General features: G+C 45.2%; 1 protein-coding gene across 4 annotated transcripts in view; it reads left to right on the top strand.

Annotated features, from left to right (window-relative positions):
- The window catches only part of ADCK1 (aarF domain containing kinase 1), a 108049-nt gene that overhangs the window by 8658 nt on the left and 73564 nt on the right, over nucleotides 1-25827 (top strand). Inside the window, exon 1 of one of the 4 annotated variants that reach the window (XM_083448397.1) lies at nucleotides 24731-24923. The exons of the other annotated variants lie outside the window; for them this stretch is intronic. Within the exon in view, the coding sequence (XP_083304523.1) occupies nucleotides 24921-24923 (3 nt within the window). The 5' untranslated portion in view covers nucleotides 24731-24920. Of the gene's footprint in view, nucleotides 1-24730; nucleotides 24924-25827 lie in introns of those variants that run through there. 4 annotated transcript variants of the gene reach the window in all.

Below are 25827 nucleotides of genomic sequence, written 5' to 3' on the forward strand. Positions count from 1 at the left end.
CACCATGCGTTCTGCTTGGCCATTGGTGGCAGGGTGGAATGGCGCCGAACGGATGTGGCGGATTGCGTTCTGCGCTGTGAAGGTTTGGAATTCTCCTGACGTGAATGCAGTCCCGTTGTCTGAGACGAGAGTGTCAGGGAGCCCGTGGGTTGCAAACAGCCTGCGTAGTATCCGGATGGCTGCGGATGTAGAAGTGGACGGTACCAGTGCGACTTCCAGCCATTTGGTGTAGGAGTCCACCACTATGAAGAATGTTTTCCCCTGAAAGGGGCCAGCAAAGTCCACATGCAGGCGTGACCATGGTGCTCGGGCGGACTCCCAGGACTGGACTGGGGCCCTTGGGGGATCTGGGCGGGATTCTTGGCAGGCCTGGCAGTGTTTGACCCAGGCCTCTATCTCTCCGTCGATCCCCGGCCACCACACATAACTCCTGGCCAGGGCCTTCATTTTTACTACCCCTGGGTGTGTCTCGTGTAGGGCTGTGAGGACCCTTTTGCGGAGGGGCTGGGGAACAACGACCCTGCTTCCCCATAACAGGCACCCCTTGTGGGCCGACAGTTCATGTTTGCGGGTTGTGTAGCCAGCGAATTCTGGCCCAGGGCTGTTGCTGGGCCATCCCCTCCACACCCAGTCCAGGACCCGGGAGATGACCCTGTCTTTCTTGGAATGGTGTGCAACTTCTTGTGCCTGAATGGGGCGGTCGGGAAGCAGCTCCAGGCTCATAACCTCTTGTGCAGGTGCTGGGTCGGGGCCTGTTTCCGGTAGTGGTAGCCTGCTGAGGGCGTCCGCATGGCCCATCGCCTTCCCAGGTCGGTGAATCAGTGCATACTGGTAGCTGGCAAGGAAAATTGACCACCTGAGGACGCGAGGAGACAGCACTTGGGGGGTCTGCTTTTCGGGGGCAAACAAGCCAAGCAACGGCTTGTGGTCAGTCACCACGGTGAAGGGCCGCCCGTACAAGAAATCATGGAATTTTTTTACTCCCTTCACAATTGCCAGCCCCTCCTTGTCTATTTGTGAGTAGTTCCGTTCGGTTGCGCTGAGTGTCTGGGAAAAGTATGCTACTGGTACCTCTCTTCCATCCGGGAGTTGGTGTCCCAGGACAGCGCCAATGCCATAGGGTGAGGCGTCGCATGCTAGCACCACCGGCAGCCTCTCGTCGAAGTGTGCCAAGACCGAGTTTGAGACAAGCAAGTCCTTGACTGCCTGGAATGCAGCCTCCTGGCGCTGGCCCCACACCCAAGGGGCCCGCTTGTCCAGAAGTCTGTGTAGGGGCTCTGCTACCGCCGCTTTGTGGGGAAGGAAGGAATGGTAAAAGTTCAATAGTCCCAAGAAGGCCTGAAGTTCAGTCTTGTTCTTGGGCGCTGGGGCATCACAAATGGCCCGTACCTTGTCCCCAGTCGGGTGGACCCCTTCTGCGTCCACCATAAATCCCAGAAAGTCCACCTGAGGCACTCCTAGTAGACATTTTTCCCGCTTCACCTTGAGACCCGCCGTCTGGAAACGGTGCAGAACGGTGCGGAGGCGGTCCTCAAACTCCTCTGGTGTGGGCCCGGCAATCAACACATCATCGAAGAAGGGGGTGACGCCAGGAATTCCTTTAAGGAGAGAGTCCATTAGGTTCTGGAATATGCCTGGTGCCACGCTGACGCCGAATTGCAGCCGCTTTACCCTGAACGCTCCTCTGTGCGTCACAATCGTCTGTGCCTCTGCTGTGGCCTCATCTACTGGTAGCTGTTGATATGCTTGCGCCAAGTCCAGCTTGCCAAAAATTTTTGACCCAGCCAGGGTGGCAAGGACATGGCTGACCACTGGCACTGGGTATGCATGGGCCGTGAGGGCCTTGTTTATGGTACATTTGTAGTCTGCGCAGATGCGGACCGAACCATTAGGCTTGACGGGTGTGACGATTGGGGTTTCCCAGGGGGCATTAGGCACCGGCTCCAGCACTCCTTGCTCCACGAGCCGGTCCAATTCCTCGTCTATACGGGGTTTCAGGGCGAACGGGACCCGGCGGGCCTTGAGCCTGACTGGTCGTACTGCGGGGTCAAGCTGTAGAGCAATGGGGGGGCCCGTATACTGTCCCAATTTCCCATCAAAAACCCCCGGAAATTCCTTGCATATGGCGTCCACGTCCACTTGTAAGCTCGTGTTGTTCACCCCGGTGACGGCTAGCCCCAGTGGTCCAAACCATGCCAATCCCAGTAAGCTAATGTAGGGGCCCTTGACCACAAGCAAGTCCAGTTGCCGCGTCTGCCCTCGGTATTGCACCCTGAAGGTCCCTACCCCCATTGTGGGGACCTTACGTTTCTGGAAGTCCCGGAGGGTGAATGGGGCCGGCCTGAGTTTGGGACCCCCAGTAGGACACAGTTTCCTTAAGGTCCTTGCCGAGATTATGGATAGATTTGAACCCGTGTCAAGCTCCATGCGGCATGGGGCCCCCTCTATCTGTACCTCTACATAAATTTTCTCTACGTTGGGGTGGGGCAACTGGTATACCTGGAAGTCCGTGAGCTCCGTTGAGTTGCCTTGGTGCGTTGGGCCCCGGGACCTGGGGCTCTTGGATTGGTCATCTGATGCCTGGCGTCGGGTGGGCCGAGCCCGACACACCCGGGCGATGTGTCCCGATTTTCTGCACTGCCTGCACTCTGCGTTGCGGAAACGGCAGGTCCTCCTCTCGTGACTTTCTCCACAGCTTGCGCAGTTCCCTCCTTCTCGTCGAGGCAGCTGTGGTATGTGGGCTGCTTGAGTGCGCTGCTGTACTCGGTGCACCTCCTCCCTGTTGGATCCTGAGTCGTCGGTGAGGACTTCATGGTGGACCCTCGGTTGGGACGGCTGGCTCGGCCGTGCCTCTTGCGTCGACTTCTCAGCAGCTTCCGTTGCCAGGGCCTCCTCCAGAGCGACCTGGAACGTTAGGTTCTTCTTAGCGTAGAGGCGTCGTTGCAGCTTCTCATCCCTCAGGCCACCGACGAGGCGGTCACGAAGCATGTTCTCCAGCTCTGAGAAGTTGCAGAACCGGGCGGCTTGGCGGAGAGAGGTCACAAACCCAGTTATGGTTTCCCCAGGGGCTTGCCGCTTTGCGTAGAAGGCATTTCGACGAGCCACCACTGAGGGCTGTGGCGAAAAGTGCCCCTTCAGCTGTTCCATTATTGTTTTGTATGGAACTGTAGCGACGTCTTCAGGCGCAAGGAGAGCCCGGGCGATTTCAAACGTCTCCTCTCCGCAGACGCTGAAGAATATTGCCCTCTTCTTGGCGTCTTCTTCATCGGTGACCCCTTTGGCTTCTAGGAGGAAGGTGAAACGAGAGGCGTACGCTTCCCAGTCTCCAGATGCTGGGTTGAACGGCGAGAAGCTGCTGTTGGTTGCCATTCTGAGTTCCTTGTGTCCCGGAGCTGAAGCCTGGATACACGGTGCGAGGCAGCGGTGCGGCAGGTGGCGGTGCTGCGGTGCGGTGTGTGGCAGTCAGCTCAGCGGGATCCCATCCTCGTCGCCAGTGAAATATACTCAGAGTCGCAAAGTGATTTCATGCTCTTTATTCAGCTCATAGTGGTGAGGAGGAATGGATGAATGTCCCCTCAAAGTATCTGCTTATATACATTATTTACACAATGGGCTGCACATGATTGGCTAATTCTGGAATTCTACTGTAAGCCAATCAGGTTGTGGATTCACTTATATCTGGAGCATGATTGGGTGGTTCCTGCCAACCAATCAGACTGCTGCATTGTTCTAGGACCAATCAGACTGATGCATTCTGAATCCTATTGTTCTAGGACCAATCAGACTGCTGTGATTTGGATCCTATTGTTCTAGGACCAATCAGACTGCTGCAGTTTCGATCCTATTCAACTCAGTACATAACACATATAATCGTACAATGTTAACATTGAATAAAATTATTTAGCAAAGCAACCAATACATCTCAAAAAAAGGTGTGCTTACATAAATCTTAACTGTCAAGGGCCAAGGTTAGGAGGTGTGTCTTCAGCAAAACTCCAGAAGCTACATAATGGAGATGCTTAATACACTTGCAGGGGGAGAGAGTTCAATTGTTTGGATGCTGCTGGGGCCACCATCTCTCTGGGGCCACCATACCCCCCATGTTTTTGAGTGTGGGGGAACTTCCAAGAGGGCACCTTGGAACATCAGAGAGGATCTGTGGGAAGACTTTAAATATTTATTTTAAAGGGTTTTTTAGCCTCCTTTTAGGGTAGCTACTCCCCTGAGGTGGCTTCCATTCAATATAAAAATACAAACCCAAAATAACAATTGCTGAAGCCATCGTACAATGTTAAAAAATAAAACCGCAAGTTAAACCATGGGGAGATATCCAATGAAGTAATAATCAAGAGTAGACCTATTAACATTGGTGGCTCTACTCTGAGTATGACCTTCTTAATGGGTGGGGAAACTGCCTCTGGCCAGTGGTCTTGATCCTTTGATTAGTGGCTGGGGCTGGCCACCTGACATCACAATGATGTTTTGTGAGAAGAGACTTTGGACTTCAAAGTACAGTGCAGGGCTCTTTGCATGTCTAGGATTGTGGCAGGCAGGGGGTTAATGCTGTCCTCCTCTTTTGTGGACCTGATGCACAATAGCTTAGCTGATGGTGCTATTTGCCCTGGGAAAAAGGTCCCATTGATGCTAATTGGAGCTTTCTTCCTAAAGCAAATAGTAGCTTTAGAGAAGCAAATTCTATTCGGAATCCCAGTAGTGATGTACTGGACCATAAAGAAGGCTGATAGCTGAAGAATTGATGCTTTTGAATTATGGTACTGGAGGAGACTCTTGAGAGTCCCATGGACTGCAAGAAGATCAAACCTATCCATTCTTAAGGAAATCAGCCCTGAGTGCTCACTGGAAGGACAGATCCTGAAGCTGAGGTTCCAATACTTTGGCCATCTCATGAGAAGAGACGACTCCCTGGAAAAAACCCTGATATTGGGAAAGATTGAGGGCACAAGGAGAAGGGGACAACAGAGGACGAGATGGTTGGACAGTGTTCTTAAAGCTACCAACATGAGTCTGACCAAACTGCGGGAGGCAGTGGAAGACAGGAGTGCCTGGCATGCTCTGGTCCATGGGGTCATGAAGAGTCGGACATGACTAAACAAAACAAGCAGGGGAGGAAAGTGTTAACCCCCGCCACCTGCGTGCAATGCTGCCAAGAATTATCTGTTCCCACCCTTTCTCCATGGTGGCTGCTACTTGCATCATTTAAAAAGTGCATGGTGAATGCAAAGATGCATTTAATGCCATGTCTACTTTGTGCCTGAGAAGATGCTAAGGTGATGTACATATTTATATATTGCCACCTAAGCAACTGGAAAGTTAAACTGAGAGCATCCCAAAAGAGTGATGAAAAAGAAAGAAATGATGGTCAGATTTAGTTATGCTGTATGCAGTTCAGAAGACGCCAGGGGGACGTTGGCTGGACAACTGCTGCCCATCTCACACTGCAGAAAGAAGTGGAAAATCAGTAGAAGTAGCAGCAACAGCAACTAGAGAGTTTTGCAGTAATACACGACTTGCACCCAGATTCATTGGAAACATGACCTGTGTGTGTTTTTCTTTCTGGAGGCAGGGGGAGGCAGAGGGTGTGGTGCCCACAGCTCTTGCTCCAAAATTCAAATGTGCACACAGTCCTGAGAAGGCTGGTGGCCCTTGCTGTTAAGGGATGCAGATTTCTGAAATATCTGAAGCTTCTAGATTGCAGTCCTGCCATTCTGGAATCTTCCTTGGCCCTAGTGCAATTGATTAGGAGTGATAATGACCTTGACACCTTTACCTACAGAAGAGTTGATTGTGGTTTCCTTCTGTGCTGCAGGCAGCTTGTGGTTGGATGGTTGTTGCCAATAGCCCCCCCCCCGAAGCTTTGACCCTTGGCCTTGTGTCTCCATGGCCTCATTAACCTCTGTCAGGCGCTGGCTGATGTTTTTTTGGTTAATGTATGGGGGAAAGGCTCAGTTCATCTCAGCTGCATCCTTCTTACTTGGCAGCCTAGTTGTCCATGATTCAGCATTCAAGCCTTGCCAAGGTTAGTGGTTAGTTAGTGCAATGCGTTTCAATAAGATTTTTACCGTGCGCTCTCTGTGTGTGCCTTGAAACCTGTAGCTTTGAAGCCCCCAGGCCGGCAGTGCTCTCTGTAAAAAATAAAAATACTTAATTGAAATCCACTTCACTCTCTGGTGGACAGTGTTCAATCAAACCTGTAATCACTACTGGACTTCCTTAAGAAGCTGAACTCTCTTTTTAACCGTAGCAGTATGGCTTCCAAGTCATGGTGAAGGAGAAAAAAAAGGCTGTGCAGAGTTGGAGTATTTGCTCTGTTCCACTTCCTGTGTGGAAAGCCTTAAACCAGCTTCCTGGTTTTCTTTTCTTTTGTTCTGCCCTGATAATTCCCTCCCCCCAGCCCCCCGTTTGTACTGACTGCTTGTTTCTCCTTAGTGTTCCCTTAGTTTAGCAATGCTGCCCAAACCCTTTTCTTTTCCTCTTGAATTGAAATAAAATAGTCCCAAGAAACTGGTTCTATGAATCTTCTAATACAGTGGTACCTCAGGTTACAGACGCTTCAGGTTACAGACTCTGCTAACCCAAAAATATTTCCTTGGGTTAAGAACTTTGCTTCAGGATGAGAACAGAAATCGTGCTCTGGCGGTGCGGCGGGAACAGTGGGAGGCCCCATTAGCTAAAGTGGTACCTCAGGTAAAGAACAGTTTCAGGTTAAGAACGGACCTCCGGAACGAATTAAGTTCTTAATCCGAGGTACCACTGTACAGTGGTGCCTTGCAAGACGAAATTAATTCGTTCTGTGAGTTTTTCGTCTTGTGAATTTTTCGTCTTGCGAAGCACGGTTTCCCATAGGAAATGCATTGACGGTTTCCCATATCCCATAGGAATGCATTGACGGTTTTAAGAAAAAGGCGCAAGACGTTTTCGTCTTGCGAAGCAAGCCCATAGGGAAATTCGTCTTGCGAAGCAACTCAAAAAACAAAAAACTCTTTCGTCTTGCGAGGCATTCGTCTTGCGAGGTACCACTGTACTGGAGTTTCGTATAGCGCTGTAATACGTCTAGGATTTCCTGGGCACATCTGGGAATCAGGCAGCAAAATGGCGTCCAGGCTGATTTTCGCTAAATCGGCAAAATGTCTGGGAAATTTTTTCTTCCAAAAAATGCTTTTAAAAAATCAAAGAAAAGCCCCCAAATGTTTTTGGGGGAGATGTTCCCAAAAGAAGTTCAACAACCTTGACCCAAAAACAAAGGAAAAAAGGGGAAAAAACAACTTTGTCCTGATTTTCACTTTTGGGAATATGGCAACCCTAGTTTCGTATGTGCTTCCTTCCAAAACTTGTTTTGTAGTACAGAATATTATTTCGGTGTGTGCGAGAGATGGAAATCTCTGAGTCGCCATATGAGAGACTTTGCTCTCATGCTTTTAACTAGTACAGGTACACTCTGTTTTTCACTTCTCACCTTGTAGCTGTTGCTTTACCCCTGGAGATGGTGTCTGCTGTGATTGTGGACAATGCCCTGTAATTAATAGTCTGTGCTGCTTAATAGAACAGGCATAAATGGTGGTTGGGAGATAGGAAACCTCAGTGCCAGGCCCAGTCCCTGAGCCTGCTGGGGCCAAACAAGGACATCGTCATTAGGAAACAATTACACAGAAAGAAGATTAAGCAGGGAATGGGCTCCCCATGGGCACCTAGCAGGCTCCTATTTAGCTTCAAGGAAACATCATCAGTTCCTCTCTGTTTTCCTTTCACATGTGAGCTGCTCTTGCTGCTAATTCTCACAGCCGGGCAGTTCCTAGCATCGCTTTATGGGCAGCAAATTGGGGGACTATTTACTTCTTTCTGTAGGGAAATGAAACCAAACCTGCTTGCTTGGATTCTCCAGAAATATTAAGCAAGCATCTTTCTCCCAGTTAACTCTTTTGGCTTCAGAACTGCTGTGTCAGGGCCATTTGGGAAGGTTAATTATCTCTTTTATTTTGGCGAGCAGAACTGGGATATTCTGTACTTCTGAGGTACTGGGTTTTTTTGAGCTGAAGTTATCTGAGCAATTTGTTCCGATGCTGTGTGAGGAGCTGCAGTGGAGATTTTTTTATGATGTCAGGAGAATGCTAGGCTGATCCTGCTGAGTTTTTTTGTCTCCTCAACTCAAACTAGGATTTGACTGCTAACAGTACAAATGTACTAAGAATTGGAAGAGACTGAACCTCAGCCAGTCCCTAAAACTGGGAGCACTGCTAACACCACTAAACCTTTTGATTATTTCTTAGGCAAAACCTGAAGTTTATACAGTGGTGCCCCGCAAGATGAATGCCTCGCAAGACGGAAAACCCGCAAGACGAAAGGGTTTTCCGTTTGCAGAGGCGCTTCGCAGGACGAATTTCCCTATGGGCTTGCTTCGCAAGACGAAAAATGACGAAAAAATTTGAATTTTTTTTTTGCTCCAAAACCCCTTATTTTGAATCGCTAAGCTGCTAAAAGCATTTTAGCAGCAAAACCGCTAATCCCCCACCCCTTAAAAAGCCGTTTTTAGCCCTTAAATCGCCAATAGCGCTAATAGCGCTACTCCATCAATGGGCTTGCTTCGCAAGACGAAAAAACGCAAGACAAAAAGACCCGCGGAATGGATTCTTTTCGTCTTGCGAGGCACCACTGTATATTTATTCATTTGTATGCCGCCCATCTGACTGGGTTGCCCCTGCCACTCTGGGGCAAAGTGGGTCACAACAACCATATATACGTGTAAAAAGCACATAGAAATTTAAAATTGGATCACCAACTATCATAGAAAGATGTTTTCTTGATTACCTGAATAAGCTTGGTAGCACAGAAAAGTTTCCAGCAGACGTTTAAAGGTTAAAACAGAGCATCCCAGAGCACTGGGCTGAGGACTCTGAAGGCTCGGTTTTGTGTCACTGTCAGATGAGCCTCACCAACTTGGGGGATGACCCTCAGATAATTTCAGTGATTGAGCTGGAATATAAAGGTTCATTCAGTCCTAAGGTACCCTGAACGTAAGCTGTGTGGGGCTTTGTAAAAGAATACAATGTCTCCAATAACTTCAACAACCATTCCTCCATATTAAACAATAATAAGTTTTTCCATCTTTGTCCACACAAGAGTTTCTCAGCTATGATAATTCATTAAAATAATATTCCATAGTTCTTTACTTATTATGTATTTATTAGTTTGTACCTGGTTCCGTATCTTCTGTTCCCATTTCCTGTTGTATTTGCCATAGTTTTCCATTTTGATTTTTTAAAAATAGTCCACCCATTTACGCTTCTTCTATTCCCCCGCCCCAAGAAAAGTGACAGAGGTTTGATAGCTTTATCATCTGAATTGATTCCAAGTTGTACACAGAGACCTTTCGCTCTCAACTCTCTCACTGCCAGCTCAGGATGTCTCTTCATCTCTTCATCCATGACTCCATTCCACTCCTCCAACTTCCCAACTCTGCCATTTGGTTGTTTCATTTCTCTAGTCTGGGCACTTATATGAAGGACTTCTCCATTTCACCATCTGTTGCCTCCAATTTTACCATCTCACCCTCCTGTTCTGGCAATCCTTCATCCATTTTGTTCTCTGAAGTCTCTGTGTCCTTCCATACTGTTAGTAGAACAGTTATTTAAACCATGGCTAATTTAATTCCCAAGATAGGATTGAGCTATATGCCACTCACAAAGAAGATACTTCTCTCTGGCTTGCAGGCCTGCACTTGGTTCTATTTATTTATTTATTTCACTTTATCTAAATAAATAAATAAAATTCTGCTTTCCCTGATTTATTCCCATATGTCACCTCCAGGTGGGGCTGTTCCTTTGTTGTTGGATCAAAGATAGGCCTAATAGATTTATCACCTTAAAGGACTTCGGCCCTTTCCATGACAATTAAAAACAAAGCAAAACTGGTTTTCCATCCTTGGGGCTCTTTTCATGTTTGTCCCAGTTCGCTGCCAGCATTGTGATGTCCCCTTCTCTTGTACTGGATTGTGAAGTGCCAGTGGTGGGGATATATCTTTGCCGTGGTGACAGGCTGTACTTGAGTCTCTCTCTCTTGTTTTTAATCTGGAGAGTTTTGGGGACACGTGGCTTTCAAAGAGGTGTACAAAAATTAATAGCCAACAACAATGCCATATAGTTTTCTATTCAATAAAGATTTCACTGATAATGAGTGCCATGTGTACATTAAAAGAGGTGCAAAGACATATTTGCAATTTGCCAGTCAGGAGAACATCAGTTAATCATCTGCCCTATTAATTCTAGTTTCCTCAATTTCCCCCCAATGGAAAACTTTCCATTGTAGGGTGACTCTGGGAAAGTGGTTTTGCCTTGCCTTGAAATCTACCCTAAATGTAAACTGCTCTTTTGCAAAAGGAAGCCATTCGAATGAAGGCCCCAGATCTACCCAACCCTATAGTTTGATAATACTCTCCCAAATAATAGGGTCTTTGTTCAATAAATGCAGAGATATTACTCATTTGCAGTATAGGATCCAGATTATTGCCTCCACTCCCACTCAACACTTTTTGTGAGATACCAGCACTCAAACCCTGGTATGCTGTCGCTAGAAAAATGTGATTCCGCTCCCAAGCCAGTTAAGGTTATATTAAGCCCAAGTTGCACATAATGGTAAGACAAAGTCCAAACAAGCAATGGCAGACCATTCATGAGCAGTGCACCCACCCTGCTTCTCCCTCTTATGTGCCAAGAGGAAACCAATCACAGTGCTGGCTTAGCGAACCAGCACTCATGGTTTGTTTCTCTCCAAGCAAACCATGACAAGTAAACCAACAACAAAGCAATGGCTTCCACCAGTTCTAACCCAGTGCTGTGGTTTCTTGCCTCCCTGCACAGCAAAAGCTGGGGTGGGCACAGTATGAGCAGCACTCACCAACGTGCTGCTCATCCCCAGTAAACCATGGTTTGTTTGGACTATGTTAACAAGCGAATTGCACCACTTTGTGGGCTCATCTGCATTACCAAAGGCAGGAGTACAGATCCATTTCTGTACTGTTGGATGCCTCTGCACGGCAGGCTTCCGCTCAGCTTCCCTCCGTGGTTGTGTATCCCCTTCTGTGCTGAAGGCACAAATGGTTATTAAAAGGGCTCTGTGTGTGTGTGTGTGTGTGTGTGTGTGTGTGTGTGCTAAAAACAGTGTTTTTAGCTGTCTGAGTACCAAATGGATTTTTCAGGCCACAGGAAACATCTCAGCTTGCAAAGCAAAGGTCACTGTGCTCTTGTTAGGTGACATTGTACGGATTGTTGTTGATATCAGGACCTCTTATAGGAGAAAAACTGGTCTGGGACCGTAATAAATTTCTATCTACCTTGTAGGAGAAGTTGTCCTAGATTCTGAACATCACTTGGGGAGGGGTGAAAGAAGAAAACAATTCTTAACCCAAAGGAATGGCTCCTAGTGTGTGTGTGTTTTAAAAGGCAGTGCAAATTATTTAAGAAAATGTATCATGTAGCCCTCCCTACCACTGTAGTCACAGTGACTCTAACTTCTTTAACTGTCTGTATGGTTTCTGACAGAAATCTTCGTTTCCAAATAACGATCATAACTTTACTTGGAAAAATAAAACTTCGCAAAAATGAGCAGCTCAGGGGGACGCTCATGCAGCAGTTAGTGTGGCCAGATACAACATAGGACAGGGCTCCTAGGCCTCTAATAGTTGTGTAGAACTGGGAATTTCAGCATGTGTAGACTTCATGCCATGCCTGCTGAAATTCCCTCTTCTCCACAGCTGCTAAAAGGGTAAGATCCTTGTACCCATTTGTATTGGGCCACCATAGCAGCTGATAAGGGTGTCCATTCAAACATGGGGGTGTGCCATAGCTCATATGCTGTTTGCCAATGCCTTGAACTATAACTCAGTACCTGGGGTCCTTTAGACATGGTACAAAACCAGCCAGACTAACTTTCTAAGAAAGCAAAAGTGATAAGTTGTTCTATTTATTATTAGCTATAAAAAAGGTAATATAAGCTCTCCATCTGTAAACAAAAGTCACTCGCTTTGTAGCCTTGCTTTGAGGAAGGACGAAGGAAGGCTTGTATTTTTTAATTAAAAAATTTCAATATGCTAAAATGAAAATCACCATTTCATTTTGAGATATTTGCACATGCTCAGTGAGTTGTTGGGTCAGGAAAGCATTGATGAATTTATACACAGACTATGAGAGAAGAAGAGGAACAGGACTAAATTGTTTCCCCCTGGTATGCTTACCATATAGAAAAGACGTTGGACTGCTGGTATTAGACCTGTTGTAGCAAGTTAGCCACTGGATCATGTAAAGGATTTTTGCAAGGATTGAATAGCAGACTTAGCATAAATTCTTTGGGCTTCTTCTGCTAAACCAGTGACCTTATCAAAATCTCCCTAAAGTGTATCAGATGAAGGAAGGTGCTTCAGGCTAACACACAATTAGCTTACCTGTCAAGCCAACGTCTTCATTTCACCCTGCTCCGTCAGTGCCAAGGGGATAACTGAAATTGGTATTGGCTTGTAGATGCTTCTCCAAATTAGGGAAGGATCTTAAGGGTGATTCGCACAACCATTGGGTTGATTCATATGTTCGCTGCTTTGAAGCCCTTCTGGTGGAAAGGCTTGACATAGTAAGCTAAATAAATAAATTTAAAAATCGGATGCCCACTCCTTGCCCGTTGCCAGCTGCTTGTGTGCAGCTGCTGCCACATGCAGGATTAAGCTTTGTATGAGTTACTGCAAATGCTGGGAAACTCAGTTTTCAAGTGTTGTGCAAAAGGCTTCGTTTCACACATGGCAGCAGTTGCATGTGGTTGGCTGACAACTAGGGGTGAGCTGACATGGGCAGCTTTTGGAGTGGCTACCCTTCCTGGTTGTGTGAATCAGCCTTCAAGGGTCCACCTAAATGTTGGCAGTTAATCTAAGACCTTGGTTAACCTGCTTAGATGAAAGGTGCACCCTACCCCCCACCCCCAAGCTGCAGCAACTGCTGATTTAATTTGGAAACAATAAAATGGAACTCTGTGTCTGTAGCCTTTGCCTGAATAACTGAATTGTCCGGGTGATTGATCCAGTAAGATGGGCAAGAATGAGTGTGTTTGCTTCTGTGAATCTAGGCAATCATCTTTGAACAAGGCTATCTTGAGCTATACTTGGGAGCATCCCAAAGTCTGGAGATGGTTACAGGATCATAGCTGCAGCATACAGTACTCTTGAAGGGCACATATGTTAAAAGAGTGGGTAGGTGAGCTAGGCAGTGGCATAAAAATCTGAAAACTGACATTTCCCACTTTCTTCTCCTTCTCCTTCTCCTCCTTCTCCTCCTTCTGTCACTTGTAGCTGAGTAAGATTGTCTTTCATGAATGCGGTCCTAACAGTGAGTCCGTAAGTGACTGTTCTCCAATTGGAGTGCTCGCAGGCCAGTGTTCTCCAGTTCCCAGTATTTATATTACATTTTTAAAGATTTGCCTTGAGAGAGTCTTTAAACCTCTTTTGTTGACCACCAGCATCACACTTTTCATGCATTATATAGCCAACGTGTTTAAAGTACGTTTCCGAGCACAATTCAAAGTGTTGGTGCTGACCTTTAAAGCCCTAAACGGCCTTGGTCCTGTATACCTGAAGGAGCGTCTCCACCCCCATCATTATGCCCGGACACTGAGGTCCAGCTCCAAGGGCCTTCTGGCGATTCCCTCACTGTGAGAAGTGAGGTTACAGGGAACCAGGCAGAAGGCCTTCTCGGTAGTGGTGCCCGCTCTGTGGAACGCCCTCCCATCAGATGTCAAGGAAATAAGCAGCTATCCTATTTTTAAAAGGCATCTGAAGGCAGCCCTGTTTAGAGAAGTTTTTAATATTTAATGCTGTATTGTTTTTAACAGTCGATTGGGAGCCGCCCAGAGTGGCTGGGGAAACTCAGCCAGATGGGCAGGGTATAAATAATAAATTATTATTATTATTATTATTAAAGTCAAAGCTAGATATAGCCCTGTGTCTGCATAGAGCAGGGATGGGGGGACTTTTTCAGCCTGAGAGCTCATCCCCTCATCTTATGGAGGCCGTGCGCCATTGGTGGACAAAGCTAGAGGTAAAAATGGATGAAGCAATGGATGTGACCCTAAACTTTGTGCAGTAAGGCTACATTCCATCCATGCAAATGCCACAGGTTTCTACACATATACACACGCTCTTACACTCATTTTGCTTCCTAGGCAAACAGGAAACAGTTGTTGAGGGAGTACACGGAGCGTGTCCAGTGAGGGACACCTTTCCTCAAGGTGTAGCTTGAGGAAAGTCCCAGGGTGGGATAGTGAGGCACGGAGGGCCACATTTAACCCTTAGAGCTGAGGCTTCTTGCACTGGTGTACAGTAGATGGATAACTTAATATATTACATACACTGATGACAACAGAAAGCAGTTGTTGTTGTTGTTGTTAAAAAACAGAGTCCAGGACAAACTGGGATCTTTACTTTAAAATAATTATGTGACAGCAATGTTTTTTAGCTGCTCCTTACAATTTACCAGGCTTCAGACAGCAGTTGCTGTTTCTTCATCGCACGCCAGAAGGAGAGTGAATCTGTTCCCTGTTTGGGGGAACGTTGAAATGGTGATAACATGCTCATAATGAAGACCAGAATGGCTGTACTCTCCTCTTTGTGTCACTGCAGATTTTTTTTAAAAGTGTGGAGTTAGCAACTCAAAGGGGAGGCTTTGGGAAGTCTGCTGCTGTATTCCGCAAGAGTTAAATCTTCCAAACTGTCGCCAAAGCAGCCCTGCAAAGTTACATTTTATTTCAGAATGTACCCTTAGCTTTGTTTGCTGGGTTCTGGAAGGCTTTGCACAATACAGATGGTCAAGCTATGGCATGGCTTCAGCGGCAGTCATTTGCAAAATCCATGTATGATGATTTGTGGGATTTTAAATAAATCCAAACCTACAATCTCGCCTTGTAGCAAGTGTGTGCCCCCCTCTTTCTCGCTCTGTGTTTTATCTTATCTAGCCCACCTTAACTTGCTTGAGATTGAGTAATTGTGGAACATATGTGCAATTAATGGATGTTTCTTAAATATATAAATAAACTGTTGACTGCTTGTAAATTGTGGGACATATGTGTAGTTAATTAAAGAAGAAGAGAGGCATAGATTAGGCCACTACTGCACCAACCTGCCCCCTCCTGCCATTCCCCAGTGACAGATGCCCCCCCCCCCCAACCTGGAATGCTTTTAAAAAAATGTTTATATTCAGTTGGAAAATGTCGTTTCAATCACAACATGCCCCGTAATTAATTGCATAGCAATTCCAGTGTGCAGCTCTGTCACCCATGATAGGGACAGGGGAATGGGGGGAAGGTGTTGATATTTTTGTTGATGGTTGAACATTTGTTTTCCTCATCATTTTGACATCAGAGGTAATTGCCATCCCTGAAATATTTCTCTTGCCGCTATTACAAGGGAACTGTTAGGGACAAATTAATTATGAAGTCTCTTGCTATGGCAGATTAATAGGCCGATGGAAGAGATTTCTTCCTGTCTTCTACAACTTTTGGCTGGCAGGGAGTTGGGCATTGATGTACTAAAACATCAGGCTTTTCTCAGACACATGATATAAAGCATGTTATCTATATACAGCAGCAAACTAGCATATCAGTTTGTTGCCGAGGGCAAATTGAGAAATTAAGAATAACAATCATAATGGGCCCAACCTGACAGTAAACAGAACCTTTCCACTGCAAGCCAATTCTGTTCTTTTTAAAAGCGCTTGTGTCTACCAGGTTCTTTTTGCAGAAATAGGTTCTATAAGCCACCACCATTGTGCATGGTGCTTTACAGAGTACAAAGGGATTGATCCCTGCCCTGAGGGGCTTACAAACCAAAATTTGAGATGGGGAGGGAGGGAACTGGAGTCATGGTGCTAAACTAGGGAAGAATATGCAGGCATTCCTGTTACCTGTACTTAGGCTTAATTTTGGAGAGGGAGGATGAGTTAAAGGACCACTTTTTCCCCAGAATAGGGTTGATCTTCTCAAAATGTTCCTGTTGCATGTTCAAATTCGGTAGGGAAGGCTCTGTCAAGAGAGGAGGTTGATTATGTGATGGAGAAGACAGATACTTTCTGTACCACCAAGGCCTTTCTGATCTGATATTGCCCACACATTTCTTAAAGATCCCCCTCCGCCCATATTTACAAGAGTTAGAAACCTGCCCTGTTGAAGGAAAACATTATTTAGGCTTCCATGGCAACTGCCAGATTTGGAATCAGGTGCCGCCATGGAGACCAGGCTAGCGTATTCGGTAATATTTCAGGTACAGATCAGACTGTGACTTATAAATGGTATTGAGAAGCAAATTGGCTATTAGCACCAATTTTGCTATTGTTAAACGGAATAGGTTACATCCCCCCCCAATTGCTAGATCTTTAATGCAGACAAGTGGGCTGCAACATGAGCCAGGGCATAGTTAAGCTGCTATTCTCCATGCCAGCTTTCCCTAACCTGGTGCCATTTGGGTGTTTTGCACTAGAAATCGCATCCGCCTCAGCCAGTGCACCCAGTGGGAATTGTAGTCCAAAACACCTGGGGGGCATTGGGATTGAGGAAGGCCGCTCCGTGTCAACACTTGACATAATTACATTTTACCCCATTAACCTGATACCTAACCATAGAAGCAAACTTGGAACATACAGTCTTATTTTTAATTAACCCACGGTAGAACTTATGTATGCTTAAACAGCAGAAGCAGGATTGGGTTAGCAATTAAGGATTTGATAGCTTATTGATTGCTAAAGGAAAGAAACCCTAATAAGCTTTAGTAAACATGCAGATTAGTCTGGCAATCTGCCTTTTCACTGATGCAGCAAGCATAGCAGAACAGAGACATGATTTGAATGTGGCCAAACCCTTGGCCAAGCAGGGTATTGAGAAATAACAAATTAAATAGTTCATTTAAATAAAGAACAGCAAATTTAGGAATGCTGGAAGCTGCCTTATATTCAATTGGACCATTGGTTTGTCTAACCCAGTATCGTCTCTGCTGACTGGCAATGACTCTCTGGGGTTAAAGTGGGATCAAAATGCTTTAAATATATAGTGTGGATAAGCCCATGCTCCCATGGGGCTGCCCTACTCATTCTGTACTATACTATCATTTACTTGGTTCTGGAAAGCAGAATGAGCCATGCAATCAATTAATGCTACAGCCTGACAAGAACTGCTGAATATTTAGTGGTGGTCTTTGCATCTGGGGGTTTTCCTGTTGTTATTCTGTCTCTCACAGCTATAATAAACCTACCATTAAAATTATGGACTGGTCATTTCTTCGTCAGAGGGCAAACGGGCAAATTTAGCAGGGGATCAAATACTTCCCCCCCCCTCACTGTACCTGACTTTTTACCATAAGTGGAGCTTTAGGTCAAAGCAGAAGCCCTTTAAAGGAAGTCTGTTTTCTCACACGCCGAAAAGAAGTCGTGTAGAGTCTTTAAAAATAGCCAGCTGCCCAAGAGTTATTCAGAGTTCTAGGTAAAGCCAGTTTTTTTGGTGATTAGACATCTGTGTTCATTGATGCACCACAATCCATCCCATTTCTCCCTCTTACTTCATTAGCATATTAAATGCCACCAAAATACTGACAAATCTGAGGACATTCAAAGGAGAGCAACATAAAATGATCAGGCAGCTGGAGGGATTGATCAGTAGAAAATGGAGTTTAAAACATGGAGGGGAATAGGACAGGGGCGGCTAACCTGCGGCTAGCGATGAATGAATCTGTCAGTTACAGTTTTTCTCAGTTATTCATTTCCCCCCCCAATCTTCAGGTCAGTTCCTTACATTGACTTGTGATCTTGTTAAAAGCCCACATGAATATTCACCTTTATTTTAGTGTGAATTTCTCCTACTTTACACATTTTTGCCCAGTGTGCACATTTCTCCCCTGAAGTAATTTCTTCTCATATAATATATGCGTTTTAATGCACCCTTTTGGTATACATTACCTGGTTGGAGAGTTGCATTGCAAAATTCAGAGAAGTATGAACTTCAAAGGATTTCTGTGTTTCACAGTTTGCTTATTGTTTCCGATAGTGCAAATTAAGTTGGCACACCTTTAAATGTGAACCAGACTGCATGTCTCCTTCCTACCTGCAACCCCCCGGATATTGCTGGCCTCTCAAATCCTGTCAGCCTGAACCTGCATCGCCAGTAGCAAGGGATGATGGGCTTTGTAGTCAAACAACGTATGAGGAGCCACAGGTGTCCCCCCCCCGGTGTAGGTCTTGTTTAATGCAGCGTGTGTGTATTTTATTAAAGCTAGTGAACTTACGAATGCAAAGCAGGGTCAGGGCAATGCTCTACTCAGCTTTCCGTCGAAGGGTCAGAGCTTGAACTCCTTGCCTGATTTTTACTGAGGCCCAACTCCCACTGACTCTGACTGAATTTGCACACAAGTACGGTCTGTTGTGTCTGTTTCTGAATAAGCAGCTGCCTTAAGGAGAGAAAGTAAAAAGCCATTGAGGTGAAGGTAGTTGGTGAGGTTGTTTCTTTGTGTTTTCATGAAAAAGGATTGTGCCAGCAGTTCTCTTCAAAATCTCTGAAGAAGCAAAAGGTCACCTTCAGCCTCAGTATTTTGCGTGTACTGAAAATTTAGGTTTGCACAATTAAGTGGATTAAAGTGTACTATTGCCCTCGTAACAAATCTACTTAAACAAAACAACAACATGCATTTTGCAGTTAGGAAAGTGATGAGGAAATGCACTAAAAAGTGTGGAATGAATATGCAGTTTGGGATGAATATGCAGTTTGGGATGAATATGCAGTTTGGGATGAATATGCAGTTTGGGATGAATATGCAGTTTGCATTTCTTCCTGCGTGTGATAAACTTGACTTTGTTGGGTGCCCAGTTTTAGGAATTACTTTTGCTAGTGTTCTTGGTTTTGCGTGTTCCTTATTCCTTGTTTTCATGGCCATGATTTAAGGAGAACTGTGTCTAATGTATTATTGTTTACAACTGCCTTGAACTGAAAGCTACAGTCACACAGGATCCAGTTGCCTGAAATGCTTTGTATGGTTTTGCTGCGGCTCTTCTGCCTTTCCATATCATCTGTGATGTACACTTGTTCACATTTTAATTTGGCAAAGCAGCACGCACACATTCAAATAAAAAGTTTTCACAGCCATGAGGCGGTTGGAGAACCAAACTCCGTCCTCAGGACACTTCATTGCTAGACTCGTCAATCAGCATTATTGGCTTCCTTCCTAATATGAGGTAATGTCATCCCATTTTTGGAAATCCATTTTGGTTCATGGGTTGCCCTTAATTGGAGAGATTGTGCAAATGACCCTCTGTTCTGTCCTCTAACCTTTCAGCCCCATTAATTTTAGCTGAGCTTGGACCAGTTGGTGGTTTCATGACGACAGATCCTCTGTCTAGAGAACAGGGGAGGTCAAATGTTCCCACCCTTTATGCCTTTCTGAGAGGAGGACGGCAATAAAAATAATAGGCTTTGAAGGCAAGTCCCATGCATGCCAGCTGAAGTATGGTAGGTAGGCTAAGCTTTGGAAGATTCAGGGTTGCCAGAGGTCAGAATATTTGAAAGGTTACCATAAAAGAGAGGGAGAGAACAAATGTCCTCAATTGCCAATGCAGGCAAGACCTGAGAAGTAACTGCTGGTGGATTTGCAGGAGTCTGGTGCATCAAAATATGTGGGGTCTGCTTTCACAGGCAACTCTTCCCACCAGGGATCTACAGACCTGGGGCAGTGGCAGCACTCTTTGCTCCATGGATATAACCAAGCCTTTCCCTTTCTTTGCACGCTGAACACTTAGGTCACATCTACATCATATGTTTAAAGTACATGGCTCCCTGCAAGGAACTGTAGTTTACCCACCACAGAGCTCTGAGCACCCTTAAACTACAGTTCCCACAATGCTTTGTGTGTGTGTGTGGGAGCCATGTTCATTAAATGTGCTTGAAATGTTGGGTATGGATGGGATCTAGATTGGAGTGCAGGCGAGCTGCAGTGAGATTTAGAAGGTGGTGGTTTTTAATTCAGAAGCTTATCAGTCAGCTTCCCATGTGGTGGCCATTATGTAAAAAAGACAAGACAATCACATTGCAAGAATGATTGAGGGCTGAGTAAGATGTGATGTAGAGAGAAGAGACCCATGATTAGGATTTCTTGCAGTTTTTGTTTTGCTAATTAGCAGTGCCACTTTGATGGCAGGAGACGTGTGTCTTTGGGAGAGGGTGCTCAAGCTTTCCTGTGCCCTTTCTGCAATGTATATCTCTCACACTCTTGAAATGCTGTTACCTCCGCAGGAGAAAAGGAAGAGAGGAAGAGCATTGCCAACCTCCTGCATCATATCTGGCTTGACCCTAGTAGAAGGGAAATGATGTTATGCAACAGGCATCTCCAACCTTCGGCCCTCCAGATGTTTTGGACCTACAATTCCCATCATCCCTGACCACTGGTCCTGTTAGCTAGGGATCATGGGAGTTGTAGGCCAAAACGTCTGGAGGGCCGCAGGTTGGGGATGCCTGTTATAAAAATTCAGTTTTAGAGACACAACAGAGACCATAATTCTAAACAAATGTGTTTTATAAATGAGAAAGTTTTACTTGATGGTTTCTCTGCATAGGAAAAACGAACTGTTCAAGACCAGGATTTAATCCAAACTCTCTAAGCCCAAATCTAGAGTTCTAGTGCAGAGGTGGCTATCCTGTTGCTGCCAAGATGTTGCTGGGCTCCAATGCCTTTCATAGTTGACTTTGGCCATGCTGCCTGGGGGCTGATGGGAGATGAAATCCAACATGATCTGGACAGCCACAGGCCAGCCACCCCTGTTCTGAAGACTGGGATACACTGATAGATGCAGAGATGTTAGGTGGGCTGAAGTCACATGGCTTCCCCAAGGAATCTTGGGAAATGTGGTTTGTCAAGGGTTCGGGGAATCATATCTCTGTGAAGAGGTAAACCATAATTTCCAGAATTCTTTGAGGGAAGCCTTGTGCCCTGAATATGTAGAAGTGACCTTTAGCTTGGGTAACCCTAGAATTGGTTTACAATCTCTGTCTTCACCCAGTCCGTGTGTCTGAGAATACCATGGGCCAGATAATTGTGAAATAGGCAGGAGCAGCTCAAGAGCACAGTGGTGGACCATGACTTGGTGTCCTGCTTTGCTCTTGAGCAGTTCCCATTTGTTTCACTGCGTCTTGCGCGGGTGAACTGCCCAGTGTGTTATGTTCTTGGGTATGATTTTTTTTAATTTTTTTTAATTAGGCCTGGCTTCCAAGCTTTTCTAAAGAGGCCTTGTAAGAAGGGTTCCATTGTTGCCTCATTGGGATGTAGATGGGGAACAGCTGCTCCCTATACACATTTCGCTCCTCCCCCTTAACAACCCCTATTGATAACTAATCGCAGCCCAGACGCTTCTATTAGCTATTTACCCAAAATCGAGTTGGCTAATGAAAATGTTTCTAATTAATACAAGGCAGATTAAAACTCATTACAGCAAGGTCGTTGGTAATGAGAGATAATCAGAGCGCAAATGACCGAGCTTGGAGCAAAATGAAGATGGAGCGCGAGCCAGGAAATCGGCACCAGCTGTGTGTGCCTCCAACGGCAAGGGAGGAAGGGAACAGGGCAAGGGGGCCGGAGGATTTGTGCAAGCATTGCTGCAGGCTCGGACGGGCGGTGGCTTAGTCTCTCTCTCCAGGTTCCATGGCCCATTTGGGTTGGGCATGTGCCTGAGGTGCTGTGGGAGTGCAAAGGTTTGCAATAGCAGTGGTGACTTTGGAGAGTCAGGATGGGCTTTTCTCTCCCTCACATCCCACCTGAAGGTGACCTGAAGTCCCTCTTAAAAGGCCTCCTTTCTAAGTGAATGGGGGGTGACCACTGCAGGAGTTCCATTGCTACATGTTCCCCATCTGAGGTTGGCTAGATAACAAGCTGCTTTAAGAGCAAAGAAAAGGATTGCTAGAGTGAAACGGCTATGAGTTAGCTGTGCAACCTTTTCCCTACATGAAGATAAATCTCAATATAAAAAACCCAAAACGAAACAAAATCCATGAGCAGTTTGAAGACAATGCCAAAATTTATTTTGTCACCATCAAGTGTTTTGCTGTGGAGTTACTTCCATAGACGTGGCAGTTTTTCAATATAAATAGGAACACTTTTTTCCAGACATGGTGATGTATGAGGTTTTCTACGGGGAGCTTATTTTGTGTAGGAAAAAGAAATCACATTTAAAGCAATTCTTGGGACACATTTATACTACAGAGAAACTTGTCTTATAGTCATTACCTTTCCACAGAGAACTGTGGCTGTATTTGGGGATCTAGGGATTTCTAACAGAATCTGCAGTGTCCTTGCCAAACTACAGTTCCCAAGATCATTTGAGGGAAGCCATTACAGGTAGATTGGTGTAAAGCCAATATAAGCTTGAAGCTTATATGACACTAGGCACAAGATTCTTGCACAATCTTAGACCAGTAGTTCAGAAATGTATAGCCCCATCTCCTGTTTTGAGACAGAAACCTTTCTATTTATACTCCCTGAGGTTAGCCAACCCATATAATCACAATTACATTGTGCTTCATAGAATCATAGAATTGTAGAGTTGGAAGGGACCATGAGGGTCATCTAGTCCAACCCCCTGCAATTCAGAAATCTTTTTGGCTAATGTGGTACTTGAATCCATGACCCTGAAATTAAGAGTTTCGTGCTCTACCAACTGAGCTATCCCACAGGCTCAAAGATGTGCTCTGCCAACACTTAAGTGCCGACTTCAGTGCCTTGTCAGAGGTGCTTATAGTAGGGTTGCTGAGTTGAACAACTTTGAACAATGAGGGTTTTTTTTTTGGTATTTTAAAGGAAATTTACCAAAAATTCAACACTTCTGTCATGATTTCCATACGCCTGGGTTTCCCCAGACAATTTTAACAATTTTCGTAAATTTGTCCGGACGCTGTTTCCGATGGACAGATCCCAGATATGTCTGGGAAATCCTGGATGTACGTCAGCCCTAGCTTATGGGGCAAAAAGGTGTAAACTTATTTGACTTTTTTGGGTTTTATTTTGTGTGCTTGTGCGCTCGCATTCGCACACCCACACCCACACCCCCCATATAAAGCAGTGGCTCCTTCAGTGATGTAATTTACTTCTTTTAAACCAAACATTTATTTTTAAAAATACAATTTGTGGGGGAAAGCTTAATAACTCAAGCCCAGTAAATCCTCAGAGCCCAGAAACCAGAAGGCAAACAAAAGCAACCCAATCCAACATACACCTTGCCTTTTTTGTTGTACCACAAAAGTTACAATTCGTATGTCAATCATGTGATTTCTTGGGCTTGACTAATGCTTTCTATTATTTTGACTCTGACACGGGTGGCACAGTTTCATTTTTCAGTGTCATTGTCCTCGTAATCTATTCTACGTTTTCATTTCTGTCCTTTTGTTTTAATGCACCCAAGCACCCTGTTGCTGCTCCAGCGGCTGCTGTGTTATAAAGAAACATCTTTACTGATCTGAATTCCATCTGCCATGGGGCTGCCAGCTCTCCTAGTGTGTTTGACTCCATCTGGAATTTGCCATAATCTTTTCAAAGTCCAATGTAATGCAGATATATAGGCTCACATTCCGGCTTTAACCAGCCACAGCCATGTTGTACTACCTAGTTCTGAGGGCAGAACCACATGTTACCAAAAAAACCCCCCATCCGTTCCCAAACCTTATACTACTGTAACAATATTATGATGGAATAACAGACTACAAAAACATGTGGAACTTGAGATGATGCTCAGATCTGTTGATGTGAAGGCTATAAGGTAGAGGAGAAGACCCTTAATTTATTTTGTGTTGAAGCCAAGATAAAACTGCATTATCTAGACCAGGAATGGCTCACCTTGTTTGGCCTGAGGGTATTTCCCTTAAAAACAAAAAAGCCTTTCCCAGCCTGGTGCCTTTTGCAGGTTGTTGAACACCAGCCACAGCCAATATAGCCAATGGTCAGGGATTTTGGGACTTGTAGTCCATTAACACTTGTAGAGCACCAAGTTGGGATGGATGTTTCAGATAATGCACAGGTGTTGGTGGGTTGCAGGCATGGTTTTAGAAGAGTCATTCCTCCCAGTGTGAGAGAAACGGGAATACCTCGTTTAAAAATAATCAGGGGTCACCAGCCTCTTTTGGCTGGTGGGCACATTTGGAATTTTGAGAAAATGCCGTGGTTGCCAGTCACAAAATGGCTGCCGCGGCATGTTTAACATAATGCAAAATGGCTACCTCATTTAAAAAAGCAGAGAGAGAGAGAGAGAGAGAGAGAGAGAGAGGACCATCAGATCTCCTGTCAGTGGGTAAAACCACCAACCGGCACACTTCCGTGGAAAAGCTCTTCAAATATTTGCTCTGTTCAGAAAGGAAAGGAGGTTGGGTGTCCAATCCTGGCATCTAGTAAAATGTGACTGTTCAGTGTAGGAGAGGCCGAGCCAGTTTAAGCAGGAACTGAGCAGGAAGCGTGAACAGTTTCTCCTGCAGAATGGATGCAGAAGGTTATTTACTGAGAACTTTTGCAAGTACCATAGGAGGTACCGGTGGGCATTCTGGAGCTTGCCAGTGCCTTGTTGGTGACTGCTTTGTATTAAAGAATAATCTGTTGTCTGTTGAATTGAGGGTAACGGCTGCCATGGAAGTGCAATTCCCCTGCCATTGTGAGTGTTGTTCCAGAACTTTGACTCAAAGAAAATGGAGTTCTGTTGGTGCCCTGGCAGTTTCAGAAGGGCTTTAGATCTGGATGGAAGAGGAGGGGAAACAGTTTTTGCTGACTTTCCCTCCCAGGGCTTTTTTTTCAGCCAGAACTCACCAAAACTCAGTTCCGGCACCTCTCAGGTGGGCACCATTGCCATTATAAAAGAACAAGGGAGGCATTCATGGTGAGTTTCAGCACCTCTTTTTCTAGAAAAACAGCACTGCCTACACCTTTCCTGTAGTGTTCCCCAACTCCCCTGGATCTGTTTTTTTTTTGGGGGGGGAGTGGGGGTGTTGCTGAGGGCTGCAGGGCAGAAAGAATCCTGCCCCACTCCAAGCACTTGTAGAATTGACCAAATAATTGTCACTCCAATTTTAATACTGCCCATGTACTGCCCATATCTATGTAATAAACTGCACATTCAGGCATGACTCTTAAGGTTAATGATCCCAACATCTGTTCAGGTATATGTGCGTATCACTGCACATATGGAGATGAGGACATGTGGTCTTTAATTAGTTAATATAACCAATTAATTGATTAACCGCTGCAGTCGTAGTCTAATATGTATTATTTGTATTATTTTTTATTTGTTTTCTACATTACCCCTTGTTCAACTCTACAGTTGAAGTCAGCTCAAAGTATTTTGCTGATTATGAGAAAGGGGAAAGAAAAATGAAACTCTGTGAATGGCTGCCATCATTTTATTTAATTAAAATTTGTATAGCCTACCCTAATTCAATTTTGTCTCCAGGGAGGGTACAATGCTGTTTCTAAAACAACAATATATAAAACAGGAGTAATTACAGTAATTAGTGATTACAGATGTAAGTCGGTTTTGGCATAGACATTGGGTATATATCCTGAATCAGTCAACCCCACTGTTGGCTGATAATTCCGTGTGCATGCACACGAAAGCTTATACAGTGGTACCTCGGGTTAAGTACTTAATTCGTTCCGGAGGTCCGTTCTTAACCTGAAACTGTTCTTAACCTGAAGCACCACTTTAGCTAATGGGGCTTCCCTCTGCCGCCATGCCACCAGAGCACGATTTCTGTTCTTATCCTGAAGCAAAGTTCTTAACCTGA

The sequence above is a fragment of the Podarcis tiliguerta genome (assembly GCF_965153285.1).
Source record: "Podarcis tiliguerta genome assembly, chromosome: 1".
Classification (NCBI taxonomy): domain Eukaryota; kingdom Metazoa; phylum Chordata; class Lepidosauria; order Squamata; family Lacertidae; genus Podarcis; species Podarcis tiliguerta.